We start from the raw sequence: 21,665 nt of genomic DNA, 5'->3' as shown, positions 1-21,665 counted from the left end.
CAGATGATTCAGATTATACTGGGAGTGCACACACTTGCATATTTTTCTACCCTCTTATAGAGGTCTGAACACTATATATCCATAGCATAGGAGCTGAGTTCTTATCTTCTGCAAATTATTCCATGAAGTGCTTTCTCAGTTTCATTTTTACCATTTAGAAACTGATCTTTAAAAAGTTAATTGTCTTAGTTAGAAACACAACATTTGCCTAACAAAAACAGATCCTTGGTGCCTTTACATCGTCAATCCACTCAACCTGCTACCAGCCTTTTATAACCATGGGTCTAATTTCTTTTCCTGTAGTTTTTCTTTTCTTTTGCAGTATGATATAGCAGTAGAATCATAAAATGTACATTTTGTCTCAATTCTTACACTTAGCGTAATACTTGTGAAATTCATCCTTATTGTTGTATAAATCTAGTAATTACTTCTAGTTTCTTTTTAATGTTGACTAGTACTTCCATTGTACGGATATACAAAAAAAATTTTAGTTATTGATGGGATTTTGATTAAGAAAAAATGAGAAAGTAATCTTTTGCTTTTCATTTCCTTGGGGACATAGGATGTAGAGTATCTATTCGTATGCTGATTTGTCATGTGTATATCTTCTTTGATATGAGTCTTTGACCTATTTTTAAATTGGATTGTTTGTCTTCTTGTTGAGTGTTGAGAGTTCTTTATTTTGTATAGAGACCCTTTATCAGATGGTCTTTTGCAAATATTTTCATCCAGTCTGTGGTTTATCTTCCCATTATCTTGAAGTTCTCTTTCACAGAGCAGAAGTTTTTAATTTTAGTGAAATCCAGTTTGTCAACTATTTCTTTCATGGATCATACTTTAGTGTTGTATCTACAAAGACACATGATGGTCATCAAGATCATCTAGATTTTCCCCTGTACTATCTTCTAGGATTTTTATGTTTGGGTTTTATAGTTAAGTCTTTGATCCATTTTAAGTTAATTTATGTGAAGGATGTAAGGTCTGTGTCTAGATCCTCCTTTTTTCCCCTTTATTAGGACATCCAGTTGTTCCAGAACCATTTGTTGAAATGACTATTTCTGAATCATTGTTTTGCTTTTGCTCCCTTGTCAAAGGTCAGTTGACTATTTTTATATGAGTCTATTTCTGGGTTGTGTATCTGGTGTGCTGATCTATTTGTCTATTTTTAAAAGAAAAAGATTTATTTATTTGAGAGAGATAGAATAAGCAGGAGGGGCAGAGGGAGAGGGAGAGGGAGAGAGAATCTCAAGCATACTCTGTGATGAACCATGGAGCCTGACACAGGGCTTGATCTTATGACTGTAAGATCACAACCTGGGCCAAAACCAAGAGTCAGATTTTCTTTTTTTTTTTTTTTAAAGATTTTATTTATTTATTTGACAGAGAGAGATCATAAGTAGGCAGAGAGGTAGTCAGAGAGAGTGAGAGGGAAGCAGGCTCCCTGCTGAGCAGAGAGCCCGATGTGGGACTCGATCCCAGGACCCTGAGATCATGACCTGAGCTGAAGGCAGCGGCTTAAACCACTGAGCCACCCAGGCGCCCCAAGAGTCAGATTTTCAACTGACTGCACCACCCAGGAACCCCCATTTGTCTGTTCTTTCATCAATATCTCCACTGTCTCCATCACTGTAGTTACACTGTAGCATAGTAAGTCTCAGAGTCAAGAAGTGTCTCTACTCCCAACTTTTTTATTCTTCAATATTATGTTGGCTATTCTGGGTCTTTTCCTCTCCATATAAACTTTAGAAAAGTTTTTCAATATCCACAAAATAACTTGCTGGGATTTTGCCCAAGACTGCACTGAATCTATAGATGAAATTGTGAAGAACTGACATCTTGAGTATATTGAGTCTTCCTATCCATGAATATGGAATATCTTTCCATTTATTTAGCTATTGTTTGATTTCTTTCATTAGAGTTTTGTAGTTTTCATCATATCAATCTTTTACACATTTTGTGTTAAGTTTGTAATTAAGTTTTCCTTTAGGGGGTTGCTAATGGTATTATTATTTTTTAAGATTTTATTTATTTGACAGAGCGAGAGATCACAAGTAGGCAGAGAGGCAGACAGAGAGAGGGGAGAAGCAAGCTCCCTGCTGAGCAGAGAGCCCAATATGGGGCTTGATCCCAGGACCCTGAGATCATGATCTGAGCCAAAGGCAGAGCCCCACTGAGCCACTCAGGTGCCCCAAATGGTATTATGTTTTAGTTTCAAATTCTACTTCTTCATTGTTGGTATATAGGAAAACATTAGACTTTTGTATTAACTTTGCATCCTGCAAACTTGCTATGATGGCTTATTATTTCTGGGAATTTTTTTGTCAATTCTTTTGGACTTTCTGCATAGATGATCATATCATCTGTGAACAATGACAGTTTTATTTCTTCATTCCCAATCCGTATACTTTTAATTTCCTTTTCCTATCTTAATGCATTAGTTACAACTTCCAGTGTAATGTTGAAAAGTGTTGAATGGGAACATTCTTGCCCTGTTCTTGTTCTGTCTCTCTCAGTTCTAGATGCATGTATGCCCATAAAGAATAAAGAAATGCAAACCAATCACAGTAAGGTTGAGAGTCTATATTTGTCAAATTCGATACTCAGTACAGGTCAGCAATAATTTCCTTATAGTATCTGCATTCCGCCCCTCTCAAACCCCGCATCCATCTCTTCCTTTCTATAATGTTTTTCTTCCTTCCTTCCTCTCCCTTTCCTTTCCTCTTTCTCCCAGTTCAAGGTTCTCTCGCGTCTATAAGGTAGTTTCTTCGAATAGGTAGTTTGCTTCGGTTGAGTTGTCTCAGTTTTTGTCACATTCGGAAGAAAAAATTTCAAGAAAACGATGGGGGGCGGGGCGGCCAACCTCGACTAACAGTATAGAATTAATTCAGGCTGACTCTCCGAAAGAGAACACCGACTATTTAAATGCTGACTATCCCAAAGAGAGGGGGAGCCTTGAGGAAAGGGCCACTCCGCAGGAGATTCCGGGATTTGTGGTCCACAAGATCCACAAGGTCAGACGCATTATGCTCCGGAAAGACGCCCTGAATGCATCGATGGTTGGAGAAAATACAGACGTACATGAAAGAGTTCTATACACTTGGCAGCATTCCCGGGTTACGAAATTCGATTCGGAGCCACACGCTTTTAAATACAATCCAGGAACTCCGTGTGACAGCCGACACTTCCGCCCTAGGAAGGCGAAGGGGTGGGGGTGCTGGGGATTCTGGGAAGTGTAGTCTGGGAAAAGAGTACAGCAGGATAACTTCCGCTGCTGGAGGCCGAGGCTGCGACCCTGCTCCCGTCGGGAATTCTGGGAAGCGTAGTCCAGGACGTCTCTGTAGACAGAGTCGCTTCCGCTCCAGGTACAAGAGGCCGCGGCCTTGATTCCTCTGCGAAAGGTGAGCCTTCCCTCCTCGAGAACCCTCTCGGCAGTCGCAGTGACCTGGCCTCACTTCGCCGTGGGCCCGTGGTCATCAGGCCGTCGACCCTGGGGAAGAGAATCCGCCCGCGGCGAAGGGCGGGGTCTGTGTTCCCTCTGAATGAGCTCTGTGGAGTGCGGGGCAGTGCGTGCGGCAGTGCGTGCATCCCTGGCTCCCGGGCAGGGCCAGGCGCCGACGTCGCTGGGAGCGAGGGTCTCCCGGGTTCTGCACTTCCCCGACCCTTTCCCCGACCCCCGGCCAGTGCTGCCGCTTCCCAGCTTCCCAGCTATATACTATTCGGAGAACCCGTGTCTCTGCCTCTTTTCTTTAAGTGGATAGTAGTGTCTACCTAATAGAGTTACTTTAAGAGTTAAATGAGGATGTAGAAAGGGAAGGCTTAGAGTCTGGCTTGGGGTTAAAAAAAAAAAAAAATAGGTCTCTTGATAAGCAGTACTTTTAAATTTCTGGAGAAGCGCTCAGTTCCCTGAAAGCATCTGTGAACCTGGGGTGGTGTCCGAACTGCTGCTGCAGTGCCCCTGACCCTTCTGGGATCCCTGAAGGAAGGGAGGCTGCAACCAGATTCCCATTTTTTTTTTTTAAGTCTGAATTTAAGTAGCTATAAAGGGTCATTCCTGGGTGTTGTCTGGGATTCCACGGTAATTTATGCGGGAGTTCTAATGAAGTTGTGATTTCTCTCAGCCTCCTTTCCTTCCCCAGCCTGGACTTCTTGAAAAAGGCCCCTGGGAGGAGGGAATGGCGCTTTGGCTCCTGGAAGCAGAGCCTCACCTGAGTAGGACTTGGCCTCTCTCTTCCTCTTAGGTTATCTCCTCTCAGGGGAGAAGGTATTTCCTTAACTCATCTGTAAATTCTACTGCGATGCCCTGACTTTTGTTGAATAAATAAATACAGGAAGGTGTGGGGGAGTACTTGGGCATGAATAATAACAATTATATTTACTTTTTCAAGCTTTTATTTAAATTCCAATTTGTTAACATAGAGCGTAATATTAGTTTCAGGTGTACAGTATAGTGATTCAATACTTCTATACATCACCCAATGCTCATGACAAGTGCACTCCTTAATCCCCATCTCCTATGTCACCCATCCCCCCACCAACCTCCATTCTGGTAACTATCAGTTTGTTCTTTATAGTTGAGAGTCTCTTTCTTGGTTTGCCTCTCGTTTTTCCTTTGCTCGTTTGTTTGGTTTCTTTAACTCCACCTATGAGGGAAATAATATGATATTTCTCTTTCTCTGACTGACTCATTGCGGTTAGGAAAGTACTCTCTAGCTCCATCCACATCTTTGCAAATGGCAATGTTTCATTCTTTTTTATAGCTGAGTAATACTCCATTGTATTTATACACCATATCTTCCTTATCAATTCATCAGTCGATGGGCACTTGAGCTGTTTCCATATTTTGTCTACTGTAGATAAATGCTGCCATTAACATCAGGATGCATGTTTCCCTTTGAATCAGTATTTTTGTATCCGTTGTGTAGATACACGGTAGTGCAATTGGTAGATCATAGGGTAGTTCTATTTTTAACTTTTGGAGGAATCTCCATATATTTTCCGCATTGGTTGCGCTGGTCTGCATTCCCACCAACAGTGTAAAAGGGTTCCTCTTTCTCCACTTTTTCACCAACAAGTGTTCTTGTGTTGTTGATTTTAGCCATTCTGATAGATGTGAAGTGACATCTCATTTTTAAAAATTTTATCTTATTTTTTCAGTGTTCCAAGATTCATTGTTCATGCACCACACCCAAGTGGTCCATGCAATACATGCCCTCCTTAATACCCACCACCAGGCTCACCCATCCCCCCACCCTCTCCCCTCCAAAAGCCTCAGTTTGTTTCTCAGACTCCACAGTCTCTCATGGTTCGTCTCCCCCTCTGGTTTCCCTCAATTCACATTTCCTTTCTTTCTCCTAATGACCTCCGTGTTATGCCTTATGCTCCATAAGTAAGTGATACCCTATGATAATTGACTTTCTCTGCTTTACTTATTTCACTCAGCATAATCTCCTCCAGTCCCGTCCATGTTGATACAGAAGTTGGGAATTCATCCTTTCTAATGGAGGCATAATACTCCATAGTGTATATGAGCAGTATCTTCTTTATCCATTTGTCTATTGAAGGGCATCTTGGCTCTTTCCATAGTTTGGCGACTGTAGCCATTGCTGCTATGAACATTGGGGTACAGATGGCCCTTCTTTGCACTACATCTGTATCTTTGGGGTGAATACCCAGTAGTGCAATTGCTGGGTCATAGGGAAGCTCTGCTTTTAATTTCTTAACACACTGTTTTCCAAAGTGGCTGCACCAGCTTACATTCCCACCATTGTAAGAGGGTTCCCCTTTCTCCACATCCTCTCCAACACTTGTTATTTACTGTCTTGTTAATTTTGGCCATTCTAACTGGTGTAAGGTGGTATCTCAATGTGTTTTTGATTTGAGTCTCCCTGATGGCTAATGATGATGAACATTTTTTCATGTGTCTGTTAGCCATTTGTTTGTCTTCTTTGGAGAAGTGTCTTTTCTTGTCTTCCGCCCATTTTTTGATGTGATTATCTGTTTTTTGAGTGTTGAGTTTGAGGAGTTCTTTATAGATCTTGGATATCAGCCCTTTGTCTGCAGTGTCATTTGTGAATATCGTGAATATCTTCTCCCATTCTGTGGTTGCCTCTTTGTTTTGTTGACTCTTTCCTTTGCTGTGCAGAACCTTTTTATAGTTTTGATTTGCATTTCCCTGGTAAGTGATGTTGAGCATCTTTCCATGTGTCTGTTGGCCATCTGTGTGTCTTATTTGGAGACAGGCCTGTTCATGTCTTCTGTCCATATTTTAATTGTAATTTTTTTGAGGGGTGTTGATTCGTAGAAGTTCTTATATATTTAGATGCTAACTCTTTATCAGATATGTCATTTGCAAATATCTTCTCCCATTTCATAGGTTGCCTTTTAGTTTTGTTGATTGTTTCCTCCACTGTGCAGAAGCCTTTTATTTTAATGTAATCCCAATAGTTTATTTTTGTTTTTGTTTCCTTTGCCTCAGGAGCCATATCTAGAAAGAAGTTGGTATGGTCGATGTCAAAGAGCTCACTGCTTCTGTTCTCCTCTAGAATTTTGATGGTTTCCTGCCTCACATTTAGGTCTTTCATCCATGTTGGATTTATTTTTGTGTATGGTGTAAGAAAACAGTCCAGTTTTGTTCTTTTGCATGGTGCTGTCCGGTTTTCCCAACACCATTTGTTAAAAAGACAGGCTTTGTCCCATTGGGTATGCATTCCTGCTTTGTCTAAAGTTAATTGATCATATAGTTGTGGGTCCAATTCTGGGTTTTCTGTGTGTTGACACAGACACAGGCACACTGATCTGTGTGGCTATTTTTGTGCCAGTACCATACTGTTTTGGTGTCTATAGTTTTGTAATACAACTTTTGCAGTCTTAGAATTGTGATGCCTCCAGTTTTGCTTTCTCTTTCAAGGTTGCTTTGGCTGTTTGGGGTCTTTTGTGGTTCCACACAAATTTTAAGGTTGTTTGTTCTAGCTCTATGAAAAATACTGTTGGTATTTTGATCAAGATTGCATTAAATGTGTAGATTGCTTTGGGTAGTATAGAAATTTTAACAATGTTTTTCATTCCAGTGGAAGAAAACATTTAACAATGTTTTCCACTTCCAAAAATGGAGTGTCTTTCCATTTCTTTGTTTCCTCTTCAATTTCTTTCATCAGTTTTTTCCTAGTTTTCAGAGTACAGGTCTTTCACCTCTTTGATTAGGTTTTTTCCTAGGTATCTTATGGTTTTGGATGCAGTTGTAAATGCTGTTTCATTATTGGTGTATAGAATGCCACAGATTTCCATACAGTGATTTTGTATCCTGTGACATTACAGAATTTGTGTAACTCTTTTAACAGTTTTTGGTGGCGTCTTTTGGGTTTTCTGCAGAGTATCATGGCATCTGCGAATAGTGAAAGTTTGACTTCTTCCTTACAGATGTGGATCCCTTTTATTTCTTTTTGTTGTTGGATTGCTGAAGCCAGGACTTCCAGTCCTATGTTAAATAGCAGTGCTGTGAGTGAACATCTTTATCTTGTTCCTGACCATAGAGGAAAAGCTCTCAGGTTTTTCCCGTTGAGAATGATACTAATTATGGGGTTTTTTTGTATACGGCCTATATCATGTTGAGGTATGTTCCCTCTATCCCTATTTTCTGGAAGGTTTTTTATTATGAGTGGATGTTGTACATCGTCAGATGCTTTTTCTGCATCTATTGAAAGGATCATATGGTTCTTATCTTCTCTTTTATTGATGTAGTGTATCACATTGGTTGATTTGCAAATATTATATCACCCTTGCAGCCCAGGAATAAATCCCACTTGATCATGGTGAATGATTCTTTTAAGGTACTGTTGGATTTAATTTGCTAGTATTTTATTGAGAATTTTTCATCCATATTCATCAGGGATATTTGCCTATAATGCTCCTTTTTTTTTTAAGATTTTATTTATTTATTTGACAGAGATCACAAGCAGGCAGAGAGACAGGCAGAGAGAGAGGTGGAAGCAGGCTCCCTGCTGACCAGAGAGCCCAATGCAGGGCTCGATCCCAGGACCCTGGGATCACGACTTGAGCCGAAGGCAGAGGCTTTAACCCACTGAGCCACCCAGGTGCCTCTATAATTCTCCTTTTTAATGGATTTTTTGGTTTTGGGATCAAGGTAATCCTGTCTTTGTAGATTGAGTTTGGAAGTTTTCCTTCTTTTTCTATTTTTTGGGGATAGTTTGAGAAGAATAGGTATAACTCTTCTTTAAGAGTTTGGTGGAATTCCCCTATGAAGCCATCTGGCCCTGAACTTTTGTTTCTTGGGAAATTTTTGATTACAACTTTTCTATTTCTTCCTGTTTCAGCTTTGGTAGTTTGTATATTTCTAGGAACTCACCCATTTCTTCCAGGCTGTCCAATTTGTTGGTCTGTACTTTTTCATAATGTTCTCTTATAATTATTTATATTTCTGTGGTATTGGTTGTTATTTCTCCTATCTCATTTGTTAATTTATTTGGGTCCCTTCTCTTTTCTTTTTAATAAGTCTGGCTAGAGGTTTATCAATTTTATTGATTTTTTCAAAGAAGCACCACCTCCCCGTTTCATTGATCTGTTCTATTGTTTTTTAGTTTCTATATAATTTATTTCTGCTCTAATCTTTATTATTTCCTTCCTTCTGCTGGCTTTAGACTTTGTTGTTTTTTTTTTCCTAGCTCCTTTACATGTAAGTTAGATTGTTTATTTGAGATTTTTCTTGCTCCTTGAGGTAAGCTTCTGTTGCTATATACTTCCCTCTTAGGACTGCTTTTGATATGTCCTAAAAGTTTTGGACCATCATGTTTTCACTTTTGTCTCCGTATATTTCTTAACTTCTTCTCTATTTCCTGGTTGACCCATTCATGGTTTAGTAGCATGTTATTTAACCTCCATGTATTTGTGGTCTTTCCAGATTTTTTCTTGTGGTTGACTTCAAGTTTCATAGTGTTGTGATCAGAAAATGTGCATGGTATAATCTCAGTCTTTTTGTATTTGTTGAGGGCTGATTTGTGACCTAATACTTGATCTGTTCTGGAGAATATTCCATGTGCACTTGTAAAGAATATGTATTCTGCTGTTTTAGGTTGGAATGTTCTGAATATATCAGTTAAATTCACCTGGTCCAGTGTGTCATTTAAGCCATTGTTTCCTTGTTGATTTTCTGCTTAGTTGATCTGCCCATTGATATGTGGGGTGTTAAAGTCCCCTACTATTATTGTATTATTATCATATATTTCTTTATGTTTGTAATTAATTGTTTTATATATTTGAGTGCTCCCACATTGGGGGCATAAATATTTACAATTGTTACATCTTCTTGTTGGATTGTCCCCTTTATTATATAATGCCCTTCTTCTTCATCTCTTGTTACAGTCTTTGGTTTTTTGTTTGTTTGTTTGTTTTTGTGGGTTTTTTTTCAGTCTTTGTTTTAAAGTCTAGTTTGTCTGAAACAAGTATTTCTACTCCATTTTTCTTTTGACATCCATTCGCTTAGTAAATGTTTCTCCATGCCTCACTGTCAATCTACAGGTGTTATTAGGTCAAATATGAGTCTCTTGTAAGCAGCAAATAGATAGATCTTTTTTTCTTTTCAATCCATTCTGACACCCTTAGTTTTTTTGATTGATGCTTTAGTCCATTTACATTCAAAGTAATTATTAATAGATATGGGTTTATTAACATTTTGTTACTTGCTTTGTGGTTGTTTCTGGAGATTTTCTCTGATCCTTTATTGTCTTCTTCTCTTTCGTGGTTTGCTGATTTTCCTTAGTGATGTATTTGGATTTCTTTCTATTTTTTGCATATTTTTTTTTTAAGATTTTTTATTTATTTATTTGACAGAGAGAGAGGTCACAAGTAGGCAGAGAGGCAGGCAGAGAGAGAGAGGAGGAAGCAGGCTCCCTGCAGAGCAGAGAGCCCGATGCGGGGCTCGATCCCAGGACCCTGAGATCATGACCTGAGCCGAAGGCAGCGGCTTAATCCACTGAGCCACCCAGGTGCCCCTTTTTGCATGTTTAGTAGTGGTTTTTGATATATGGTTGCTGATAGGTTTGTATATAATCTCTTCAGTATATAGCAGTCTATATTAACAACTATATAACTCTGCTGCTGTAGTATGAAAGGAACCAGAAATATTACTTAAACAAATGAACATGCCTATATTCCAATAATACCTTATAGAATTTGTGGAATAATATCATTTGATCATTTTCACATACCATAAAAGAATAGTCTTTAAAAAAAAATCAGTGTTAGTCCCATTGTTAGCTCACAGCCTAAACAAAAACAGGCAGGGGCCTGTATAGTAGCCAAATTTGCTAAACCTCTGATTTTCTCTAGGGTTCTTATGTTTTCAGTTACATTGATTTATGCCTTATGTTTATTGGATTTATTGATTTCTCTCTACTTTTTATTATTTCCTTTTTTCTATTTACTTTAAGTGTAATTTATTTGCCCTTTCCTAGTTGTTAGCTTAAATTGATTTTAGACTCCTCTTTTCTAATACGTGAATACATTTCTCTATAATATCTGCTTTGCCTGTATCTCACACATTTTGATATGTTGTTTCTTCATTTTGATTCCATTTAAAGTATGCTCTCTTTCCTTTTGGTTGCTTAGAAGTATGCTGTTTAATTTCCAAATGGAGATTTCCAGATATCTTTTTGTTATTCATCTCTAGTTTATTTCTATTATAGTTTGAGAAAATACTTTATAAAATTTCAAACTTTATAAGATTTTATAGCAGACTGGAGATGAAAAAGGAAAGAATCAATGAACTCAAAGGTAAAGCAATGTAAATATTTCAGTCTGAGCAACAGAGAGGAGAAAATACTGAAAATATGAGCAGAACCTTAGATCCTTATGGGGCAATGTCAAAAGTCTAATATTCATGTGATTGGAGTCTTAGGAGAGGAGGAGAGGAATATTTGTGTGGAAGTACTGGCTGAAAACCCTTCAAATTTGGTGAGATACATAAATTCAGATTCAAGAAGTGGTGAATATCAAATACAAGAAACTCAGAATTACTTCTGGATGTATCGTAAAGTTCTGAAAATTATAGATTAAAATTCTTGACTAAAGCTAGAGAAAGTAGCACATTGTATGTGGCAGAACAATGATTTAAATATCTGCAGATTTCTCAGGAGAAACCATGCATGCCAGAAGACAGAACAACATATTTAAAGGGCTTAAAGAAAGGAATTGCCAACTCAAAATTATATATCCAGTGAAAATTTCCTCTGGGAATGAAGGGGGAGGAGTGTCACATCTGTGCTAAAATGGAATACTAAAAGAGGTTCTTTAGGCTGGATAGAAATGATACCAAATGGAAACTAGGAACTTAAGAAATGAAGAAAGAGCAACAGAAATACTAAGTTTTTTGATAAATATAAAATATTGTTTTTCTCCTCTTAAAAATATACATGACTGTTTAAAGTGAAAATTATAACTTGGTTAGAGTATTTTATATAGAGTAATAGATACAACTACTACTGTTTGATGGTAAGGCTTCTGCATTTTAGTGGAGGTGGTAAAACAATAACACTAAGTACACTGTGAAAGACTAGGTGTATATATTGGAACGCTAGAGGAAAAAATCCCAAGAGCTATAGCCGTAGGTTAACAGATAAATTAAAATGAATGGAATCCTAATTTTTTTTTTCAAATAACCCCCAAAAAGGCAGGAAATGGGTAATTGAGGAAGAAAATCATGGAGGAAATGTTTATAGCAGCAGTGTCCACAATAGCCAAACTATTGAAAGAATCAAGATGTCCATAGACAGATGAATGGATAAAGAATGTGAGTAGTATTCCATTGTGTGTGTGTGTGTGTGTGTGTGTGTATATATATGACAATGTCTGTACACACACACACACACACACACACACACACACAGAGGAATATTACTCAGCCATCAGAAAGGATGAATACATACCATTTACATCAATGTGGATGGAACTGGAGGAGATTATGTTGAATGAAATAAGTCAGTCAGAGACAATTATCATATAGTTTCACTCATATGTGGAATATAAGAAACAACACAGAAGGTCATAGGGGAAGGGAGGGAAAACTGAATGAGAAGTGATCAGAGAGGGAGACAAACCATGAGAGACTCTTAACTGTAGGAGAGAAACAGTGTTGCTGGAGGGAAGATGGGTGGGGGTGGGGATAGGGTAATTGGTTGGGGATAGGGCAATTAGGTGATGGGCATTTAAGGAGGACACATGATGTGATTAGCACTGGGTTTTATATGCAGCTGATGAATTATTGAACTCTACATCTGAAACTAATGATGTACTATATGTTGGCTAATTTAATTTAAATTAAAAAAAAAGAAAAGGAGGAAAATTAGGGTAAAGTGGTAGACTTAAATCCAACCATATAAAAATTACATTAAATGCTAATGGCCTAAATACATTAATTAAAAGATTATAAAATGGATTAAAAAACAAGAACCAAGTATATGCTATCTAAAGAGCCTACTTTACATATAAGGATATAGATATGATAAAGGTTAAAGGGATTACCCCAAAAAGATGTGCCGTGGAAACAACAATCAAGAGAAAGCTGGAATGGCTATAGGAATATCAGACAAAGTAGACTTCAGACCAACGACTATTACTAGGGACAAAGAGGAACCTTACACCAAGGGTAAGTTCATCAAATAGACATAACATTCCATCCTAAATTGCATATTCACAAAACAACATAGCTTCAAACTACATGAAAAAAACTGGGCAGAACCAAAAGAAGAAATGGAGAAACCCACAATTTCATATGGAGATTTGAGTATTCTCAGTAACTCACAGAAAAAGCAGGCTTGTTCAGTAAGAATACAAAAGACCTGAAAAATAATATTAACCTTTCCAGAACACACTATGAAATAAACAACAAAATGCACATGATTTGCATGAGCTTCAGTTCTGATAATTTCTGTTGACCTGTCTGTGAGTTCACTGGTGTTTCTGCTCTGTCTCTCCCACTCCGTTGCAGGTTTCTGTGTAGTAGGGACAATGTCAAGTTCTCTGCGCTTATTGCCAAGTATAGGTTTTGACAGAGAGGAGTTATTCAGTACCTGTTTGTGGTTGATGTAGCTTTCCAGCAGGCATCAAGGAAGAGGGACCTTCAGCTCAGTGAGATTGTATTCAAATTTTCGGAAAATGGATGTGGGATAAACAAACGATATAAATATTTTCTGCCCTTTATCTCAATCAGATTGAGTAGGATGCTGAAGCCACCCACTTTTTCAGAATATTCAAAAGATGGTATATGCCTACTGTTAATTACTAACCTAAAATAAATATTCTTGGAGGCAAACTAGGGCTGATGTGCAGCTTCTGTGTTTATTTCATGGTGACAATGACGAGGATAACAACAACAGCTAACATTTGTTGGGGCTTATTATGAACTACACGGACTTTCTAACGCTTGGATGCATTAACTCATTCGTTCTTCATAATAACCCTACTTTTGTCTTCATTTTACAGATGAAGAAACAGAAACATTAAGAGGCTAATTGTTTTGCAAAGTTTACTCTGCTATTAAGTGGCAGAATCTTGATTGAAGCTTGGCAACCTGATTCTATAGCCTAGGCTCTTGGCCAAAACACTCTGCTTTTATCAGACTGGCAAAGTGGGTTTTAGGAGTTGATAAGGCTGGTAGCAAAGTCTGTTAAAAGGTATCTTAGAACAGGGGATGTATAAAAAGCTGGTATAAAAAGCTAAGAGGATCTAGGATGCAGGTGGGTAAACTACTGGCCATACTTGTTTTTGGAAAACCTCTCTTCGCCTACAAAATCCTGGAAGCTTTCCTGTGAGATCAAGTAATTTACACAGCTGGAGTTTACAGGGGAGAGCAGACATGGAAGACTCCTCTATAGATGGCTTGCTAAGAGTCTAGACTTTATTCTAAAGGCAGTGGGCAGCCATTCACGTGTTTTAACCAAGAAAGGGACATAATCAGACTCTTTCTAACATGTAAAGGAACAAGAACATTCTGAGAGATGACTACTGTTTAAAGGCCTGTTTAAAATGAATTGCTTTATTTTTTATTACAACATAAATTGCTTTATATTCTGAATTCTTAAAGTCCCTTGGATGATTTGTGACTCCTATTGCTTGATAAATCTGATGAAGCAAGTCTAACTGGATGCCTGTATTCATACTGAGTATGTGCCTGAAGAAACATCCACAACCCCCCTTAGACACAGCTCCAGGAGCACCTTATAATGGGGAGCAGTGGGAAGCTGGGAGTCATAAGGACTGACTCCCAGACCCTGCTCTGCTCCTGGCTTAGGTGTTCTCCAGTCATTCTCTATACTCATTGGGAGGCTGAACGATCTAATGGTTGATTGCATAGGCTCAGCCTGCAAATTGCCTCTATTCATCTCAGAATCTATGTTTGCAACCCTCTCTGCAAACTGTAGTCACATGAGCAAAAGAGGTTTCATTTTCATGAAACCTCTTCCTCCACAGATACCAATTATAGACCCTGGACTGGGGCCTGGGCATTGGTTTTGTTTCCATTGTTTTATTAACTTCCCAACAATAACCAGTGAGCTGGTAGATTGAAAGCCACCATCCTTGTAATTAAGAACATGGACTCTGGGATGATAATCTTGGCTGCTCTGCTGACTGAATGGATAATCATGAATAAATAACTTAAAATCTCAATGCTTCAGCTTTTCCAGTTACTGCAGTGTGCAGCAGCATGAGCAGCAAAGATTCCTGGGACAGGCTGTACGAAGCAATGCGGGAAGTCCTGCCCAGGAAGCAGCATAAGCACTGGAAGTTTTCGGAGACTGTGGAGCTGCAAGTCAGCTTGAAGAACCATGACCCTACCATCAGGCTTAGGTCCACTCCCTGCCACAGGTTCTCCAGGTGTGATTTAGGGGACCAGAAGTACTGCGATGAGGCTAAGGCTGTGGATATTACTCACATGGGCATTGAGGCACAGAAGCGTCAGCAAGAATTAAAAATCAGTTAAGAAGTTGGCCAAGAAGTATGATAGAATCAGATCAGAATCTCTGATCAAACAGATCCCACGAATTCTGGGTCCAGGCCTGAATAAGCTGGCAACTTCCTTTCCTTGCTGACCCACAATGAGAACATGGTGGCCAAAGTGGATGAAGTGAAGTCCAAAGTCAAAGTCCAGATGAAGAAAGTGTTGTGTCTGGCAAGGCTGTTGGCCACATGAAGATGACCGATGATGGGCTTGTATACAACTTCCACTTAGCTGTCAGTTTCCTGGTGTCATTGCTCAAGAGGAACTGGTAGAACATTCGGGCTTTATATATGAAGAGGATCACGGGCAAGCCCCAGTGCCTGCACTAAGGCAGAGCTTAATAAGCCCTAGTGTTGCCATTAAAAAACAACAACAACTCAATGCTTCAATGTTCTCAACAGTAAAAATTGTCTTAATCCTTTAGGTTTTTTGAGGATTAAATGAGGCAGTGCCTCTAAGGCATGTGATTTGGTTCCTGACTTCTTACCACCTTTTCACCTTATTTGTCCCAAGTACCCTCTGTTCGGCTGTTTGAGTACCCTGTTGAGCTTTGAGTGGCTAATATGGCACTGTCATCCTCCAGGGCTAGCATCAGGCCTCATTTTCTTCGTTGAGCCCATCTAACTCTCTCCCTTATCCAGTGTAGGTTTGGGGACCCTTTCCATGTTACCCCAGAGGACCCTGTGTACACTCTATTGTGGCATCTGTTGGTGTGTAACAGCTCATTTCCTAATTGGTCTTCCCACACTTAGACTCTGAGCAACTAGAGGTCTAGGAACTATATCCCTTTCAGAAGGTGGTCTCTAAATATTGGGTAAGTGAGAAGAAAACTCAGCTCTTTCACTACTAACTACAAAGCCAGGTCAATACTTGCTCTTGGTAGTTGTGCATACATTCTGTGGATTCTTCAGCTGTGGCCTATGTGGGCAGGGACTTGGGAGGAGATGCGTTCTCTGCCTCAGGAGAAGAAAACCTCTCTCTAATGTGGTACAAAAGGCTGTACCTTACTCACAGCCTACAACCAGCCTTTTTTTTTGAGTCCTTTCTTTTCCACGAATCATCGCGAAGTTGCTTGAGAACAGTAAATAACAGTAAGCACCTGTTGAATACAATAAATAACCTTGCCCAAGAAATTTAACTCCTGGTCCCCAAGTCCTTGCAAGCTGAGCCAACACCTTACATGGATATGAGAAATACAGTGGCACCATTATATCCTTCATTATATCCATGTGGGAAGAGGGATGTGCTATCTGAGCCTTCTCTGACTTCAGGAAGAATATGGGGACAGATGGCAGCTACACTTGTGGTAAACACAGAATAATGTATAAACTTGTGAGGGGCGCCTGGGTGGCTCAGTGGGTTCAAGCCTCTGCCTTTGGCTCGGGTCATGATCCCAGAGTCCTGGGATCGAGCCCCACATCGGGCTCTCTGCTTAGCAGGGAGCCTGCTTCCTCCTCTCTCTCTATGCCTGCTTCTCTGCCTACTTGTGATCTCTGTCAAATAAATCTTAAAAAAAAAAGAATAATGTATAAACTTGTGGAATCACTATGTTATACACCTGAAACTAATGTAACATTATGTGTCAACTATACTCAAATAATAATAAATAATAAAAAATAATTTTAGAAAAGAATATCCGTCAGTCATTAAATTTTTCAGAAGTGTGTTTTCAGTGTCGAAACAAACATTATTACTGGGGCAACTGATTAAGAAGCCATCTTTGCCGCCCAGTTGTCTTATAAGACACATTGACAAGGACAGTTTTATGATGGAGAATAGTATCTGATTTTCTTTTTTTATTATTATTATGTTCAGTTAGCCACTGTATAGTACATCATTAGGTTTTGATATAGTGTTCAATGATTCATTAGTTGCGTATAACACCCAGTACTGATCACAACATGTGCCCTCCTTTTTTTTTATTATTGTGTTCAGTTAACCAACATAGAGCATACCATTAGTTTTTGATGTAGTGTTGAATGAATTCCTTAGTTGCATTTAACACCCAGTGCTCATCGCAACACGTGCCCTCCTTAATACCCATCACCTGGTTACCCCCTCCCTCCACTTCCCATCCCTTCTGTAACTCTCAGTTTGTTCCCCGGAATCCAGAGTCTGTTGTATCTTCCCATTCAGTTTTCCCTCCCTTCCCCTGTGGTCCTCTGTGATATTCCTTACGTTCCACATAGGAGTGAAACCATATGATAATTGTCTTTCTCTGCTTGACTTATTTCACTTAGCATAATCCTCTCTAGTTCCATCCATGTCAGTGCAAATGGTGGGTATCTGTCCTTTCTGATGACTGAGGAATATTCCATTGTGTGTATGAACCACATCTTCTTTATCCATTCGTCTGTTGAAGGGCATGCACCCCAATGTTCATAGCAGCAATGTCCACAATAGCCACAGTTTGGCTGTTGTGGACATTGCTGCTATGAACATTGGGGTGCATGTGCCCCTTCTTTTCACTACATCTGTGTCTTTGGGGGTAAATACCCAGTAGTACAGTTCCTGGGTCATAGGGAAGCTCTTTTTTTTAGCATCTAGAAAACATTGGTATAATTACAACATTTTTATGCTATTCACATAAAATCCTAATAACAATCTGGTAATGTTGGTTCTGTTATGGTCCTAATGCTTCAGATTACAAAAATGAATCCTAGAGAGGTTAATTAATTAACCGTGGTTAATATATGTGCATATAACATATTATATGTTGTACTCATATATGTCCTGTATGTTAAATATTACATGTTTATTCTGTAGCGATGCCAACATATAGCATGTACAGCAAATACACAACAGTGCCAGATTTTGAAACTGAATTTTGTGCCCAGAGTCCAGCTTTAACCAGTACATCCTGCTGCCTCTCCTTTTCCACATTTTCCAGGATAAGAGTGAGTTCCGTAGGAGCAGAGAGATCTGTGAGGAGCGCCGAGTATCACTGTGCAGACTGTCCCATGCATGAGGGCATCCTGCCAGGATAACCGCATGGTAGCTGGAATCCAGCCCACACCCAGCCTGCCAAGGTGTCTGCGGCAGCGTCTTCTGGGGGCAAGCAAGGGACACCTTTGCCTATTTTACACAAAGATACATTTCCCTTTCTCTCATGGCTTCTTTCTCATGACCTTGTTTTGCCTTCTCAGGTCTCTGCCTTTCCCTAGGAAAAGGAGGAGAAAATGATCAAGTTCCAGGTGAGCTGGGTTTGTATTTCTGTCATTGAACATTTTCTTTCACTTCTCAGTTAGGTGGACTCTTTTTTTCCTCTTCCTTGCCAAGAATAAAGAATTTCAGCAGCTGTTAACCATTTATGTGCCATGCTCTTTGTTTTTAAAAACGTTTTCCTTTCAGTTTTTGTCTTATTATTTTATTTTTACAAATAATAGTGTAAAAGAGAAAAGATTTTTATTTTATTTTTTTAAAAGATTTTATTTATTTTTATTTATTTGACAGAGATCACAAGTAGGCAAAGAGGCAGGCAGAGAGAGAGGGGGAAGCAGGCTCCCCGCTGAGCAGAGAGCCCGATGCGGGGCTCGATTGGAGGACCCTGAGATCATTACTTGAGCTGAAGGCAGTTGTTTCAACCCACTGAGCCAGCCAGGCACCCCGAGAAAAGATTTTTAAATGGGAGCACCTGGCTGGCTCAGTTGATGGAGCAGGCGACTCTTGATCTCAAGGTTGTGAGTTCGAGCCCCACATTGCTGTGAGATAACTTAAAATTAAATCTTAAAAAAAAAAGAAATTAAAAAAAAGAAAAACCTCACATATCATTCTGCTTATAAATTATTTATTTTTTCAGTTATTTTATATGTATTATTATGTACAATAATAGGTACAATTTTGAATTTTTTCACTTAAGATTATAACACTTAATTTGCCATCTAATATTTTTTTAGTGGACACTGTTCCCTGTCCCCACTTTTCACTATTCCCCATTCACAAGGGTTGTTTTTTTTTTTTTTAAGTTTTATTTATTTATTTGACAGAGATCACAAGTAGGCAGAGAGACAGATAGAGAGAGAGGAGGAAGCAGGCTCCCTGCTGAGTAGAGAGCCCAATGCGGGGCTCAATCCCAGGAATCTGGGATCATGACCGGAGCCAAAAGCAGAGGCTTAACCCACTGAGCCACCCAGGTGGCCCCCACCCCCATTCACAAGCTTCTAAGTTCTTGAGGATTCTAGCAGTTTTATGCAGAAGTATCAGTTTTGCTGCATACAGTCTTTACTCAAAAAGCAGTTTTTTAGAAAATTTATTTATTTATTTGAGAGAGAGAGCGGGGGAGGGGCAAAGGAAGAGGGAGAGATTCTCAAGCAGATTCCCCACTGAGCATGGAGCCCGACTTGGGGCTCGATCCATTACGTTGAGATCATGACCTGACCCTAAACTAAGAGTTGGATGCTCAACTGACTGAGCCATCCAGGTGCCCCACAAAAAGCAATTCTGAGAGAATTCTAATATAATTTGTCCTTCTGTTGTAGGGACTCAAACTAAAAAAACTTTTTTCTCCTAAGTGATGCCTTGGGTATTTTACAAAAAGAATACCTAAAAGATGTTTTTGTCTAACAGGATCATACTGAAAATGAACTAAAAAAAAAATTGTGAGGTGTTTTCATACAAAAAACTCGATTTTTTTCTTCCCCAAACCTGAAGCTTTCTTTGTGTGTGTCTGTGTATATTTGTGTACTTTTGTGTTTTTTGCCCTTCATGTATTAATTTCTTAGAGCAGATATACAGATACTTAATTAAAAAATTGTAGTCATACCATAAGACGTGCAGGCACATTCCATCTGTCACTTTATTCACTGTTCCAAGGGGGATTTAGAATAATCTGCACTGTTAACGTGAAGGTAAGAGGTTCATGGACGTTCAAGTCCTGCTCAAGTTCCTACAGCAGACGAATATCCGGCCAACTCCAAAGCCTTTCCCTTCTGGATAAAAGTATCAGGAAGGAGACACTGGAGGAAAGAAAGGCAAAGCAAAACAACATCCAAAACCATGCCAGGTTTTCATTCAGAGACCAAGGCCTGACGTGACATTTGGAGCTCCAGCCAGAACAAAGATCTTCATACAAAAAATTTACATTTCCCTACAGTAAAAAGGCACAAGACAAATAGCCCAAGTAGAATGAAAAATATTTGTAACATATTTGGAAGAAAGAACTTAATGTCCCCAAAATGAGTATTTTGAATACAAGAACAAGAGATGACCAGCAAATACATAAAAGGGAGTGGTCTTCATTACTAATCAACTTTGTGAAAATTTTTCTAAATAAGTGGTCTTTACTTCCCAAATTTACTTCTGAGATTATCAGAGTTTTTTTTAAGTATTCATATTTGGTATTCATATCTGTTTTAAGTATTAATATCTGGTATAGAAGTTTAGGGATTTATACGTGGAAGAAGAATGAGCTGGAAAAATCTCTTTTGGAGGAAACACCTGTCATGAATCAAAATGCTGAAAGTTGTCATTCAGCATTACCATTTCTATTTTTCAGTATTCGTTTTAAGGAGATAATCCAAGGTCCACACAAAAGGGACTTTTGTTGTGACATTGTTTATGATAGATAATCTAAAACTGCATTATTTAGATGAGTTGATCGTATCCTACCTAGATCATTGACTTACTGTACAGTGCTGCAGTAGGATGACAGACGTGATCATAGTACTAATCATAAGGGGCGCCTGGGTGGCTCAGTCGGTTAAGTGTCTGCCTTCAGCTCAGGTTGTGATCCCAGGGTCCTAGGATCAAGTCCTGCATCAGGCTCCCTGCTCAGCGGGGAGCCTGCTTCTTGCTCTGCCTCTGCCTGCTTGTGCTCTCTCTCTCTCTGACCAATAAATAAATAAAATCTTTTAAAAAAATAAATAATACTAATCATAATAATAGCTAACTCTGCGTACTCTGCGCCAGGCCCTGCTCCGAATTGCTTTCCCTATAGTCGCTCGTGTTGTTATCAGTACCCTATGGTATAGGTACCAGCACATGGAGGAAAGAATGAAGACCTTCTCCAAGGGCACGTAGCTAGCACAAGGCAGAACATTCAGTGTGAGGACAGGCAGCCCGGCTCTGGAGCTGTGCCCACGCCACTGCTGCACACTCTGGGGGCGGGGCATAGAGGGTGACCTTCATACTCCAACAGTATGTAAAAGACCGATACCTCTAAGTTTGGCAAATTAAGTAAGTGGAATGTGTGCGTGTGTGTAAAACGGAGAACAGAGACTCTCCATCACACGCTATTAGAACTAAAGCTTTTCTGGGGGCAAATGGTGTTCTTAATAAAATTTAAAGTTATAGCAGCCTAGGATGCTTACCTATAGGAGGCTAACAAAAGGCAGCTGTTTGTTTGGTGGCGATGTAATGTCCACGATTTCTTTTTTTTTTTTTTAAGATTTTTATTTATTTATTTGACAGAGAGAGATCACAAGTAGGCAGAGAGGCAGGCAGAGAGAGAGAGAGAGGGAAGCAGGCTCCCTGTTGAGCAGAGACCCCGATGCGGGACTCGATCCCAGGACCCTGAGATCATGACCTGAGCCGAAGGCAGCGGCTTAACCCACTGAGCCACCCAGGCGCCCCACGTCCATGATTTCTTTCCTTGCGTCCCTTTTGGTGGATGGAATGAGTGTCGTAGAAGGCAGCTACTTTGACTGGGTCCCCCAGATTC

At 39.5% G+C, this 21,665-nt stretch overlaps 1 protein-coding gene and 1 pseudogene across 1 annotated transcript in view; both read left to right on the top strand.

Moving 5' to 3' along the window:
• Positions 1-3,346: 3,346 nt before the first annotated feature.
• ZNF112 (zinc finger protein 112) overlaps positions 3,347-21,665 on the top strand; it is a 36,569-nt gene continuing 18,250 nt past the window's right edge. The window contains exons 1-2 of the mRNA XM_045988585.1: positions 3,347-3,398; positions 18,154-18,201. Of these exons, the coding sequence (XP_045844541.1) occupies positions 18,187-18,201 (15 nt within the window). The 5' untranslated portion in view covers positions 3,347-3,398; positions 18,154-18,186. The remainder of the gene's footprint in view (positions 3,399-18,153; positions 18,202-21,665) is intronic.
• Positions 3,362-16,361, top strand: LOC123931469 (annotated as a pseudogene).

The sequence above is a fragment of the Meles meles genome, chromosome 19, assembly GCF_922984935.1.
Source record: "Meles meles chromosome 19, mMelMel3.1 paternal haplotype, whole genome shotgun sequence".
Classification (NCBI taxonomy): domain Eukaryota; kingdom Metazoa; phylum Chordata; class Mammalia; order Carnivora; family Mustelidae; genus Meles; species Meles meles.
This window is presented reverse-complemented; position numbering and strand designations above follow the sequence as displayed.